This window comes from Penicillium rubens, assembly GCF_028828025.1.
Source record: "Penicillium rubens strain IBT 27055 chromosome Unknown utg000002l_segment0_segment0, whole genome shotgun sequence".
Taxonomy (NCBI): domain Eukaryota; kingdom Fungi; phylum Ascomycota; class Eurotiomycetes; order Eurotiales; family Aspergillaceae; genus Penicillium; species Penicillium rubens.
Window position 1 is genome coordinate 5368742 of NW_026890600.1, and position 14405 is coordinate 5383146.

The 14405-nt window shown below is 45.7% G+C and overlaps 4 protein-coding genes across 4 annotated transcripts; 2 read left to right on the top strand and 2 right to left on the bottom strand.

The window, feature by feature from the left end:
- Positions 1–5690: 5690 nt before the first annotated feature.
- On the top strand, positions 5691–6004 carry yphA (tyrosine phosphatase family protein; the record flags this gene model as incomplete). Its single annotated transcript, XM_002565674.2, has 2 exons — positions 5691–5721; positions 5805–6004. 2 exons carry the CDS (start codon positions 5691–5693, stop codon positions 6002–6004), a joined length of 231 nt encoding a protein of 76 aa, XP_002565720.2.
- A 313-nt stretch (positions 6005–6317) lies between these two features.
- Positions 6318–7957, bottom strand: N7525_004533 (uncharacterized protein; the record flags this gene model as incomplete). The annotated part of the gene is made up of 3 exons (XM_002565673.1): positions 6318–6992; positions 7041–7631; positions 7685–7957. 3 exons carry the CDS (start codon positions 7955–7957, stop codon positions 6318–6320), a joined length of 1539 nt encoding a protein of 512 aa, XP_002565719.1.
- Positions 7958–8973: 1016 nt separating this feature from the next.
- N7525_004534 (uncharacterized protein) lies at positions 8974–10437 on the bottom strand (the record flags this gene model as incomplete). Its single annotated transcript, XM_002565672.2, has 1 exon — positions 8974–10437. One exon carries the CDS (start codon positions 10435–10437, stop codon positions 8974–8976), a length of 1464 nt encoding a protein of 487 aa, XP_002565718.2.
- Positions 10438–11543: 1106 nt separating this feature from the next.
- Positions 11544–13538, top strand: N7525_004535 (putative amino acid transporter; the record flags this gene model as incomplete). The annotated part of the gene is made up of 6 exons (XM_061213044.1): positions 11544–12464; positions 12514–12673; positions 12727–12738; positions 12787–12991; positions 13045–13403; positions 13504–13538. The coding sequence occupies 6 exons, from the start codon at positions 11544–11546 to the stop codon at positions 13536–13538; spliced, it is 1692 nt and encodes a 563-aa protein (XP_061070065.1).
- Between the last annotated feature and the right edge of the window lie 867 nt (positions 13539–14405).

A 14405-nucleotide genomic window follows, 5' to 3' on the forward strand; every position in this document is an offset into this window, starting at 1 on the left:
GTATATACTTCCTCTTATAATAACGCGGGCGTTATTTATAGGGTAAATAGTGTATATATAATAGTTATAATCTATAAAGGTTATAATAGATATACGCTAGTCGATATATAGGTTTTCTACCTAGAGGAAATCTCGGCTAAGGATTATATCGTACTCGGTTAGGAGGATCTAGGCTTTAATCTATTCTATCTAGTTTCCGACCTTAACTAGAAGGATAGTATAACCACTCGTTTCTAGCCGCTCGCTATTTACGATAGTAACTAGTAATAGGGTCTTAGGTTTTTATACCTAGATCTATCTATCTAACTTCCCGAGGACCTATAGGGAGACGAATATATCGCTTACTCCGCTATCTAGGAGTATATAGATAGATATTAGGTCGGCGTCTCCTATATAGATCTTTCCCTAGTAAAACGTTAGGGAGTTAGTAAGGACGTTTAAGGACGCGGATAGATATAGGGGTCTTTCCCTCCGCCCCTACTAAGATAGCGGAGGGGGCTCCGTTTAGGCCCGTTTATAGGAGTTTATAGGGTAATAAGGGTCGAGGATATTATCTATATTAAATAACGGTAGTATAGGAGCCTATTATAGGCGGCCGACGAGGGCTTCTATATTATATAGCTATACTAGTTTTTTATAGGTTAGCGGGATTATTTATATACCGCCTTTTACTTCCGTTTTATCTCCTCGGTCTTCGGCTTCTAATAGAAACGGGCTAGGTACCCCCGTTTCCTATAGTTATAATATTCTCGGGTCTCTTTAAACGGTAGTAGGCCCTATATAGTATAAGCCTCTATAGAGCTAATAATAGTATTAATATCTATAGCGTCTAGGTATCTCGCTAAAGACCTTTTATATCTCCGGGCGATAACCCGCCCTTACTTATACTAAACGAAATAGAAGATAATATCCTTAATCGTTTTAGGCTAGTCTCGTTTTTTAGCCTATTTAGCGTAGTAGGTAGCTTTTGTACTAGTAACAAATCGCTAGATTAATATTAGGTCCGGAATATCCTAATTAAGGTCGGATATAACCTACTAGAGATTTACGGCGTACTCTTATATAGATTAGTTCCCTTATTTAAGCGTTTTATAGCGCTTATAGAGTTTCTCTATAGATAGGTACTCTATAAATTCCTATTTAAGCTATTCCTTAAATATAGCCTATATTAGGAAGTTATCTATACTAAGTAAGTTATATTATCGCTCGCGCTATTCTAGACGCTACTAGGCGACCTTTACGAGCTTCCTAGAGGTATATAGTATCTTTACCTTATTAGGAGAGTTATAACCGGTAAGCTTTACTAGCTCTAAGAAGTATCGATCGTAGTCGCGCGTCTATTTATAGGCGGCGTCGTTAAGGATAGCGCTATTATAATTAGTAATTGCCTATAAGTCGTTTAGGAACCTCTTATAGGTATCCTTATCTATAGCTTAAAAGATTATAGCTATAGATAATAGAGGTTTCTTAGAGGTATTCGGTAGCGGCTATTCTCCCCTAGAAGGGAGGTCTAACCTATAGGATAGGTTTATAGCTATACTAAAGGCCGCTATAAGCCGTTCGGTTTTAGATCGCTCCGCCTAGAGGGCCTAAGCCCTATTTATAGCCCGTTCGACTAAGGGATTAACCTACTAGGGGTCTATAGTGGAATATATATATAAGAAGATATTTCGTTCCTTTACTTCTAGAAGGTTAAGGGCTATATTAACCTCTACCGAGAGGTTAGCTATAAATTTAGCTTCGGTATTTCCTTAAGAGGGCTACGTAGATATTATTATTTCCTAGCGGGGGCGATAGGGGGGTTCTTTTCTTTCTTAGAGGAAGTAAATAATAAGTTCTATATTCCTCTTATTAGGTTAGGAGGCCGTCTATCTTTTAACGGCGCCTAGATATAGATTTTACTAGGTAGCGGGACCTCTACTCCCGTATAGATCGGTATTTCTCTCGGACGGACGTTTATAGATTTAAGGTTTCCTTTAGAGCGATATATTCACTTAGGGGCTAAGATTCCGTCCGGCTATATAGGTCCTTATAAATCTATATTTCTCTATAGATTACGCGTTTTTTTTTTTTTTTTTTTTTTTATTAATAGACCCGCTCCGGGTCTAAGAGAGGATATTATCTCTTATATTTTTCCGTTCTTCCCCCTCGTTCTCGGAATCTAGTGTGCCGAGAGAGCCGGAGGGGAGAGTAGAGGAAAGGAAGGAGAAAATAAGGTTTTATAAGCTTCCCTACCTAGTATCTAGGTCCGTAGGATCGTTATCGGGATAGGACGAGAGGGTTTAGCACCGTTTTCGCCCTACTAGACGTATACGGTGCTATCTCGTGCCTCCCTAGGCCACCGTGGAAGGTGGCCTATACCGATATGCTACCAGATGAGATTCGGAAAGGATCGTATGGTTTTTATTGAGTTAGCTTTGCTAACGGCTAAGTACTATAGAATACGGTAACGATAGTGTACATAAGTGCAGAAACGGGTCCATATGGATCCGGCCAATAAGGCATAAGACATGTTTATATAAGGAACTGGGCTTCTGGGATCACATATAGACGCGTTTTGGGTGGGGTGGCCGGCTCGCTTGTGTGGCCGGCTCGCTTGTGAAATACGTTAACTAACTAGTTAGTTATAGTTAACTAACGTAATCCACTAGCGAGCTGGCTACACTAGCGAGCTGGCCACTTTATCCAACATACTAATTTCAAATCCATTTATCTCAACCAAAACGCCATTAAATTAAATTTTTAAAAAAACATCATCTATCTGGACATGTCTCTCTCCTATGTCCTGGCTTCCTACATACTCCGCACCCCCGGGGGGGTTTTGTACGCGGTTGTAAACCTGATTCACCATGCTGACCGGGACCGGGTTCAGCTGCTTCCACCGGCTGTGTAATTAGCGCAGATACTTCCTACACGGAGAGACCGCTCTCTACGTATAGATACTTCCCAGATCTAGCACGCTTTTACTTCTTCTTCTCGTTTTCACCGCGTAAATCACTCACTTCTCTCTCTAGAAGTGTAGCGGATTGTATCGTCATTTGACAAGCTTTTAAAACCTGATTTATAGCGGAATTTAGCGGACTTAGGGGACTTCCTGATCTCGTACGAAGCAATACTTTGATAGAGGAAGCTTGCTTTTCCAATTGCCTACAGTTTGAAGGTGTTTTTAGATCCCAATCACTACCCCGGCTAGGGGGGGGGGGGGGTTAGTGTAGCAAGCCGAATATTAAGCTTCGAAATCACTCTCTCTAGCGCGAAAGGGACTAAACCGGCAGATTAGAAGCTATTTTTAACAATCTCTAGTTTAAAAGCTTCTATTCGTGCGGTAGGATAGGAATCTAGGAAGTCCAATTTATCTATATAATTGGATCTGTACCGTATCCGGAATTCAACTAGTCTCCTATAGGCTCGTTTTAATACCGCAAAATAGCCTATATCTAGAGGTTGTAAAAGATAGGATAAATGCGGGGGTATATAGATTAGTATAACCCGGTTTTTTTCACAAATTTTATCAAACCTCGGTGTTAAATAGCTTCTATAGCTATCTAGTATTAAAAGCCGATATACCCCCTTTATCCGTATAAAAGTGGTCGGAATAAAGAGCTTTTTAAGCTAGCGAAGTCCAATTTCGTTAGTAGTCTAGCTATTAGGACTAACTTCGAAACGCTAGTCGGAAGGAAGACTATCGAACTAAGATTTAATAAAGACTTTGCCTTTAAAAATCAGATATAGTGGAAGGGCCTAACTAGCCGCATTCGTACACTCGATAGCCGTTACCTATTCACGATTTCTAGGTTGTAAAAGTGCTCGCCGACCGTAGTATTCGCTTCTCGTAATAACCTTCGTAGTCGCTATCAATCCTATAGCAAAACCCGTCTTATTAAAGTTATAAACGTCGTCCGGGTAGATCCCAAATTGTAGGATAGTTTTTTAAATAAGATTAAACTAGTCCTTTATAACTTTTAGATCCTTATATTTCGCACGCTCGTAGTTATACCGTTTCGAAAACCGGGAGGATAGGAGAGGATGCCTTTTTATATACTTCGTCACCCAATTTTCGCCGACCGAAAGAACTGGGGTAGTGCCACGCTTTTTAAGGAGAAGATTCGCTATTTCTCGTACTATAGACGGCCGGGGAGCTGATCCCCGGGAATCTATAGAGAGAATCCATTTTTGAAGAGATTCTTCTTCAATTTCTGTTAGTTTACACGAATTTACGCGACAATTCGCGCGGTGTTGTATTCCGGTAAGACGTGAAGAAAGGGTTGAACGGGGGATTTTGAAACGGCGCGTAGTTTCACGAATTGAAGAGATTTCTTTATTTTTAAAAGCTTTGATAGCTAATAAGATCCTGCCCTCTTGCTCAGTTGATTCTTTGGAGGATTGGGAGCGAATTGGTGGCATGGTAGATAGTTTAATTGACTAAGTGCTAATTCATGGACGCGTTTTTTGTAGGGTGGCTAGCTCGCTAGTGTGGCCAGCTCGCTAGTGGATTACGTTAACTAGTTATTAGTGGCCTCAGTTTCTCAGAGAATCAGAATCGCTCTTCTCTCTCGTCACTCTTGCTGCAAATTTACTACACCCAATAGCTCAATACTACCTATAAACATAGCAGGAAAGTGAAATTATATATTATACCGAGTCGCCTGAAGGACGACAACCTGACTGAGGGCTGGTAACGTCATACATCTACTTGGCGTTGGTTTGGGCTATGACCACCTTTCTTCGCCCGCATCTGCTCATCTTTCTATTGCACCGTTAGCATCGGCTTCGACTCTGTGCTGATGTTCAAGGTATTAACTCTCAACTCCCACGTGGCTTCTACTATGTCACATGTACGAAGACAAGACAGAGTGAGATAACGTCCTATTACTAGTTACTATCTATTATTGGTAAAGACTACTAACTACCTAGGTACCACTCGGGGATATAATGTATAGGACCTGTTCAACACCCGACTGAAAGAAGATTCCCCCTCGACTTCAACGGGAATGGCCTCATCCCGCGACACGCACGCCACAGGACCCCGCACCGCTGGCCAGGGCGCACGGTTTACCCTTCGTCGTTGTTGCTAGACAACTACCACCCTATAGCGTCTGACCGTTTTATGGCTCATGGTACCGCCGAAGCGTCCTACTACATACAGTACTACAGGGATAGGACACTGCGAGTATAGGATCTAATATCGGCACCATACTTGACTCCAAATCTTCCACTATATCTGCTGGCATCATGCAGATACCTATATCGGACCGTTTGAATTGAGCCCATGACCACTGAGTGTCATATAGCCTCAAGGAAGGCTACAGTTTCCGGATCAGAAATTCTATAAATTCTGTTCTATCTTCCTTTTCGATCTCCAAAGTGGAAGAGGTCAATATCATCCTGTAACATTCCCTGTTCCCTCATCCTACATACTCTCTTCGGCTGACATTGCCATGCAGCAAAATGACGGAGACCCCATATAGTAAAGCCGAGGAGTTCTACTAACCAAATTTTCCTGTACGCATCCGTCACAAAGGTCAACAAATGCCGTGAAGTTAGCTCTTCAAACACAGATGTCGGTGCCTTGCAGAACTTCTCGGTCCTACCGGCCTATGATGTGAGCATCTCCATTTGGATAACCTCATCTATGTGGCCACGTTCGCTCTTAAGCCCAAGCGCCAAACGATGAGGATATCGATGCCATCATGGCAAAAATTATCGACGTGGCAAACCACCGTCCATTGTAATTAGGGGAAGGTAAGATTTCCTATTTCCAATGACATATGCCGTAGCCTGTCTGCTAATTAATATTCGAATAGCATCCATGGATCGCACCGCTTGTGTCATCGGCTGTTTACGCAAACTGCAGCGACGGAAACTTTCGGGCATAATCGATGAATACCGGCTCTATGCCGGCCCTAAGGCCCAACCACTGGGCGAACAGTTCATTGCAGCATATGAGCCGGGAATAATTACGGAGTCGGCCAACGAGGTGAAGGTTGTTGATTGGGGCTGTTAGATAGTGGTGCGAAGCACACCACGTGCTTTTCATAGAGAGAATTTTTGGAATCTTTTGCAATAGACACATATTTGAAGGCTGAGGTTTTGAATTACAGTTGAAGCTACATACGTAGTAGACTTGGTTGACCCTTCATCCATGTATGTAGTAGAGATTTGGTTTTTGGCCTCTCGTTTACACCAATACCTCCAGATGTCGGCATCGTCAAATTAACCAAATGGACGTTACTTCTCAATGCTCAATATCATCGATAATATCGTGATCATTAAACAAGTGTTATCATATATCACAGTGAAGGTATCATACGAAGAATCTAAAGGTAGTCAGCCATTATAATGTCCGTGTCGTATGCCTCCATATCCTCTCGGGGATCATAATCCGTCACATAGTTTCCCGGATAATCCGCCAATTCGTCATGATCCGAGAGAAGCATGGCATCATGATCACTGTATGAAGTCTGAGAGGACCCAATTGTTGACAGTAACGTGTCAAGGGATGTTTGGGTCGAATCCCCAATGTCTGTAAAGCTTGTTTCGCTGAAATTGTCCAAAAGCTGGTCCTCGGATTCGCTATTCAACAGAAATATGTCACTTTCTTCATTCTCGTTGTGATATCCTGTTTGGAAAGAACGACCCAGTCCGGAATTTCCGCTGTCGGATTGTTGCTGGTCCGTGGGCATGCGACTCACGGTTTCGTTTAATCCAGTCAATCCAGTTGATAGACACTCCGCAGAGAGCATCGAAACTCGTCTTTTCGTAGGTTTTGTCTTGAGCACAGTTTTCTGGGCGACACTCCAAAGTGATGAGAGGACTGCAGTTCCCCAACTTGGAAATTGAGGCTGTATCATCAACTCATCCGGGTGGCGGGAGCGAGCGAACTCTAACAAATCTGCTAGTTTAGCTTGGGTGGAGGGATCTTTGTTTCCTGCCAGCATAGATGATACGGCTTTGGTGATTATTGGAATTGTTATTCCTCGCTGGTTCATCGCCTAGGTGAAATTAGTGCTTGGTTTTCATCACTGAGATGGAAAACTCACATCCCGATATCCAGGGTCGAACACCGCGGGAGAGATATCTGCGAGGCTCTTAAGCGTGGCCTGCTGTGAGACACTAATCGTGGGATCTTTAATTGAGTTGGAAATGACCAGTCTTTGGATTCCAAGGTCGAACAGTCGGAGGAGTTCCTCGAGTGATGGGTCTGATCCACCTCCAGATATGCAAGAAAACTGAGATCCAATAGCCTCATGGAGATCCTCGTCATGCACCGCCTGTAGGATCGCGATTTCTGTCATTGTCTCTGGCAGCTGAGGACCGGGGAAAGCCGATGATCCTTGTCCAAGACCAACCTCCAACTCGGAAGGATCCTGGGATTGCGGTATATCCTTCCCTTGAAAGCGATACTCCAGCCAAACATCAATTGAAGCCAATGTAGCTATTGATACACCGGGAGGAGGACACGCGTCTGGTGGATTGGTCATCATACTGGGTAAAGTCCGACCGGTTTTGTGATTATGTATTGGCCATCCTCTGCGCAGACCAAGTTCGAGGCAGTGGGTACCAGAAGTGTCAATGCAATATTCGCCTGCACCCGTCTTGATCTCGACTGAGAATCCCAGGTCTGACCAGATCTGGAGGAAGGAATGGTCAGTTTCCAGTTTAGGGGATATTCTCTCTCACACACCTCCATATCCCAGAGTTTGCCTCTCATTTTCGAGATGAATGCCGCTGCTTCATTCTGACCCCAGTTTCCCCCGATGAAGAAGCGTAACTCCAGCTCTGGTGCCTCTGTTATCCATACACTTTCAACATTTGGCAAGTGTGAGAGGTCAATTGGTATTTGGGGGGCTCCATGGTTTAGTGGCTGGGTGAAATTAGCTGATGCGGCCAGGCGAAGCTGCAACTTTGAATCTCGGATTCGCAGAGTGGATCGACCCAAGTTGAGCTTTTGTGCCATTGTGGAGGAAGCTCATCACCAATTTACTATTCTTTTTGGGACGCAAGGCAGTCATTTGAATGAGTGATTGGGGGATTGGTGGGGTATTGAAGCGGGAAAGGAATCGCTGAAGTAGGTCTGCGCAGGTGGCTATGACCTTATAGCTATGGACGAGCACATGACTTCCAAGACTCTTGACCTAAGAATGCGTTCAGCCAATCCTTAAAGGTCGGTTTACTTTCACTATTCATATCGTTTGGAGCTTTGTATTTGCACCATGATCTCAGCTGAAAAGCTGATTCTTGTTATAGAACTTGTTTGGAATGGAGACTGTTGCTGAGCTCTACCCTCGACTTGACAGCAACACATCTCAGACTGGCATATGTGATCCATTGGCTTCCACCTTCTCTTGTGGTGCCGTACCGCAGCATTCAACATATCTATTACATTGCACCGTTCGTCTCCACTCCCTCCACTGCCTTAACGCAATCTGAATGGAACTCAATATTGGCTACTACTCAAAACATCTTCACCACCACGGCAAACTGGAAGAAGCTATTACAACTCCAATCTTTCCGGATAATTGGACTAGAATTCACCGTGATCATTGCCTCGATCAGCTGCGGCAAGCTATCCAATGTCATGGAAACCTATCGCCGGCCCCTGTCTATCATTATAATAATGATATAGTTAGGCTTGTAGTTGGACAGGTTCATACATGCCGCAAGTGGGCACCCATAAGGGAGTGGATGGATATTCGCAAGGCGTACTAGTGGTACAGGTAGAGCTGGTCGCCCGTCTTTTAAATGTATCTCAGTTCTCCACCCACCATTTGGTTTGTTCTACATCTGCGCGCATCATGGTAATCTCCGTATCATTAGGGACTTGTGTCTGACTGGGCTATATGACTAACAATGAATCTCCCGTGGCACCGAGTCACCAAGACATTTTTCAATCACAAGGGTTTGTGGAAGCAATGGATTGGGTAGACTCATTCTTGTGCGGAAGAAGAGCGGCAAGAAGTACAAACACACACACTAAGCTAGAAACAGAAGTACCTCTTCTACCACGCGATCGAGATCGAAGTCGTGCGGGTACATCAGCCGGTTATAGGCCAAGACGTCAACCAGCCAGATTGTAGCTTCATCGAAGTGCACCCCGACATGGCCTTCATCCGGGGGGTTTTCCAAACACCTCAGCTTATCTCCCTTCATAAACCTCTCCACCAAGGGCTTCGCGACGTGTTCTCTGTGGTCTACTAGTGCTTGCTTGGCTATTTCTACGTCGACCAAGTCCGTGACTAGTCTCTGCTGGGCTAGATGTTCCAGCAACTGGCCAACTCGTTGCATCTGGGTCGCCTGCCAAGAAATCGTCGCTATCACCTGGTCTTTGAGATCTGAAGGCCCAAAACGGCCTTCAAGAGCGATCTGGCTGGCAGCTACAAGGGCAGAATTGCCAATGGCACTCTTCAGCGGTCCGAGATCTTCCAGGTAGCTCGATATAACGGCATCCTTCATGTCGGTACCGGTACCATCTTTCACCGGGCTCTCTCCTCCCAACGCCTGCGCCGGTTCTCCTTCCACGCCAACCGAGCGACGAAGACGTCTCCAGAAGGTGCGGGGGGATGCCCTTGACCGGAGAAGGGTCTCATGGCGATGCTGCGTAGAAGCTACATTGGTGATTGCAGTAGCAATCTTTGGCGTCAGTATGAAGTGTGACATGTTATGTGACAAAAGGGCGCGGGTCGAGGCAACCACTAGTGGTGTGGATGTTTCCTGGTTAGGCCCAACATATAGCATCTCATCAACTATTCGATGGCGATGCCGGAGTATTTGGCCTTCGGGGTGAGTGGTGATGTCCTCGACAAATGCCGCTCCGAAAAGAGAACACCGGTTCCGGCCGGAACCCGAGGTATATGCCCAGGACTTCTCGCCCACCGTGGCTGCTGTCTCGACACGTACATCTCGCTGGTGGCCTAGATCAGGGGCTATAGTGGCCCAGGAACCGGAGTAACAAGCCTCATTGACGACCAGGAGGCGGACATTGGGCGGCAAGACCGAGAGGGCGGCAATCATCTCGGCTTTAGAGAGGAATTCACGTTCTGCACGCTGAGGATACAGCGTGAGAGCGTGGTTTTCCGCATGACCGTGTCCGATCAACACGATTATTATGCGATCGCCAGCGCCTACCCTACCGGATATGTTTCTAATCCAGTCCATGACGTGCTGTTTGACGCCACGGGCATCTAGTTGGTAAAACGGTGTTGTAGCCTCCTGGCTATCGTAGATCGGGACTCTTTCTCTCAAGTCCTCTCGCCCAAAAAGAAACGGCCCAGACATATGCGTGATATCATAAAGATGGGTCCCCGATAGACATGTGGGATTTAGCCCGTCCGATATAAACTTCTTCGCAATCATCACAAAATCCGTTGCTAGGGCTATGTCGACCACCCGGCCCCCAAAAACAACTAACGCAAAGGTGTGAAACGTAGACTTAGACATTTTTGGCGTGGTGATGCAGGGAATGGATAGTGGCACTATCTTTTCGAGCCAAAAATGTGTTTATGAAATGGGTCAAAGATCTCTCCATTCTTTACCTAGCTCGTTGAGGGAAAGGACAGCTGGTTACGTTGGCGGTCTAGCTAGTCATAATGACATAGTGGTAACAATGGGGGTGATTGTACCTGTATGTCCTCGAGTTCTCTATGTGCCTACGTACCCAGCACAGTACTCCCTCTTCGCTATCCAAAATATCCAGCATCGCCGATCAGGATGGTAAAGACCGTATGCTCTCATCGAAAGGACTGTATTCCGGATTGAAATAACCATTGGCGTCGATAACTTTTGCTAACAGCGTTCTCGAAGTTGTGTTCCATTCTTTAAATATTTAAATAAATCAGACAGGAGTAGTCGGCTCTTATGCGGTCTTGTCATGTCTTTCTAGACCTATTTTAGATATCTTCTCATCTTCTTTCCCTTCTCAGATTTATGGCACGATCACAAGAAAGGCGAAAAAGAAGTGTAACCTGTGCAGATGGCTTTCCAATGTATAGCTAATGATTTTTTTTTTTTTTCGATTTCTCAGAATCTTTGGCCGGTTTCCTCGAAGATATATAAGCATGGTCTACCCAGGGCCCTTTGATGCTCTGATCTCATCCCAACCCATTCCCACCAAAATCGCAGATATAAAAAATACACTAAAGTAAATTACACATTTTGCCTCAAGTGACTCCTGAAAGATGTCAAAAGAAGTGAGACACGACCTGGTTGATAACCTTTGTTAGTTTGTGTGTACTGTGGTTACCTGTCCACATTCACTAGGCTCTTTTGTGCCGTGGGGCTGTGCTTTTTACTTTTAAGAAACGGCCATCCATTCATTTATCTTTGTCCCTGATCATTTGTCGCCAAGTCATTAGTTATCCATTCAGAAGTAAGTACGTAGACATCCGCGTAGTGGAGTACCTGTGACGTGCACATGGCAAACCGTTGTTATCTCTTATCGGATCAAAGACGTCCTTATCGATAAGATAGCCTATCACGTGTGGCCCGGGCCCCATCCCAGGTGGCCTGAAAGTAACCGTTACACTTCCAACTATTCACGGTCAGCGATGCCAGGGGATGAGCTGTCAGAGAATCACCTGTATGCCCAGAATGGCCAGGATGAACATGAAGCTCAATCACTTCTGCCAGCTTCAAGTGAGGAGCATGATTTAGCTTTCCACCCGGAACCTCTTCCGTCGCCGATCCCCTCACATAACGCGACAAATGGCGAACGCCACTCCTCAATCTCTCAACCTGCGGCCGATGGAAAGCGCCGTACACCCCGTACCATGAACCGAGTGCGATTTGACCTGGAGGAGGAGCCAGAAAGCCCCAATCGCAATTCCATTGAGCGTGCTCTCAGCCCAGACGACACACTATGGCTGGAGGATGAGGACTATGAACATGGAAACCAGGGCCCAAGAACGCACCACAGTGGTCAATCAATTCCTCTTCTTACAAACATCGAAGCGCCTAGTGTGACACTCGCGACATCGGACGATTTCTTCCCCGAAGAGCATCTCGAGGATGCGCGGCCGCGGAGTGGGATGAAAATGGCGTTCATGAACATGGCCAACAGTATTATCGGTGCTGGAATCATTGGACAACCTTACGCGCTTCGTCAGGCAGGCATGGCAACTGGAATCCTGCTGCTGACTGCCTTGACCGTCACTGTGGATTGGACCATTCGATTGATTGTGATCAACTCCAAATTGAGTGGGGCGGATTCGTTCCAGGCGACAATGCAGCATTGCTTCGGGAAAGGTGGTCTCATTGCGATCTCGGTTGCCCAGTGGGCATTTGCATTCGGAGGCATGGTCGCATTCTGTATTATCGTTGGCGATACCATCCCACACGTTCTAGGCGCTTTGTTTCCGTCTCTTAGGGATATGTCCTTTCTGTGGCTCCTCACAGACCGCCGGGCCGTTATTGTTATCTTCGTTTTAGTTGTTTCATACCCATTGTCTTTGTATCGAGACATCGCTAAGGTCAGCTCTCTCTTTCCTTAGTACTTACCAGAGACTAACAGTCATCTAGCTGGCGAAAGCATCCGCCTTGGCTTTGGTCAGCATGATAGTTATTGTTGTCACTGTCATCACCCAGGGCTTTCGGGTCCCACCCGAATCGCGTGGAGAGATCAAAAGCCACCTTATTTTCAATGCTGGCTTTTTCCAGGCTGTCGGCGTCATCTCTTTTGGTAAGTTTTAGCTGTCCCTAGCAATAATTAGAAAACCCGCTAATGATTTCCAGCTTTTGTTTGTCGTATGTTCCTTTAAATCCTACTGATATCACAATCGCTAATTTCCACAGACCACAACAGTCTTCTGATCTACGGCTCATTGAAAAAGCCGACACTGGACCGCTTCACCCGTGTCACACATTACTCGACAGGAATCTCTCTGGTGATGTGCCTAGCAATGGGCATCGCAGGGTTCCTATCATTCGGTTCTAAAACCCAGGGCAACGTTTTGAACAACTTTCCATCAGACAATATCGTCGTCAACATCGCACGATTGTACAATATCCCCATTGACTTCGATATAGAGCTTCTTGACTGACTTTGACTAGTTGCTTCGGCCTGAACATGCTGACCACACTGCCGCTTGAGGCGTTCGTCTGCCGTTCCGTCATGACAACCTACTACTTTCCCGACGAGCCGCACAACACTGTTCGGCATGTTATCTTCACAACGGCGCTGGTGGTGACTTCAATGGTGTTGTCCTTGATAACCTGTGATCTGGGAAGTGTGTTTGAGCTCATTGGCGCGACCAGTGCTGCTGCTCTAGCCTATATATTCCCTCCTCTCTGTTACATCAGACTCAGCAGTGCTAAGCGACGAGAGAAGATTCCGGCGTATCTGTGCATTTGCTTTGGGGTGCTTGTGATGGGTGTCAGCGTAGTGCAGGCGGTTATCAAGATCATTCGAAGTAAGTCTGCCCCGCGAAACGGTTGCAATTGGACCAAATTGAATGGCCATTTGACCCTGCACTCATCACGGATGCTTACATTGAATTTTCGCCTTTACAGATGATGGCGAGGCTCATAGTTGCAGTGCACCTTAGAGAGACTTTTCAAGCAATATAGCGGCGGTTTATACTCTCAGTGTGCCCGAGAAGTCTGTTGATGCCATGTGCCGTGTACATATGTATTCACTTTGAACATATAGCTGTTATGTATTATATGCTACAGCATTCTCATTCGAAACATTCGCTATGTGCCGTTGTGTATATAGGAGTGGATTTCAATGTCTCAAGCTAGGTATCAGGTAATTTGGTAGATACCGTGTGCCTAAGCACGTATACATAGATGTACTCTAAAGTCAGACCGAGTACGGTGAAATAAATCCTCCTCGGACAACGACTGGACACATGCGCTTTGCGATTCCGGCATCGCAACCCCTCAGCCTCGTTTCTCATCTTGTACAACTCCGCTCGCTTTCTGCATCCAAAAATGCACGATCATTATCAATGGCTCTTCGACGTATATCTATAGGGCTTCATTATCACGTGGAAGCATCCACGTGGACATGGCAGTCCCCAAGGCCAAAACTCCTCGACGGAAGGTGCGACGGACAAGTCGCCTTGGAAGCATAGAGGTACCATTGCTTGCACATTCACAAACGCGTCGCGTCTTTGATCCGAGGCTCTGATTGTTCCTTTATTTACCCTCTTCCCATCTGCTCTCTTTTCTTTCTTCTACACCCACTCTTTTCCCTGCTTTGTTCGCTTCTTCTTCGCTTGTTTGGAACCCATCAGCGGTTCTCACAATTCTTGTTTCGGGTGCTTCGCACAACTCTGCTTATTGTCTGTCTCTTCGCTTTACAGCCAAGTCCTCGGAGTACCCCCTCTTGTCGTCTGTCCCTTGGGGGCCCTGCTTAGGCCTTTCTAAGCCTCATTTCGTCTTCATCGCCCTCGTCCCTCAGGTCACTT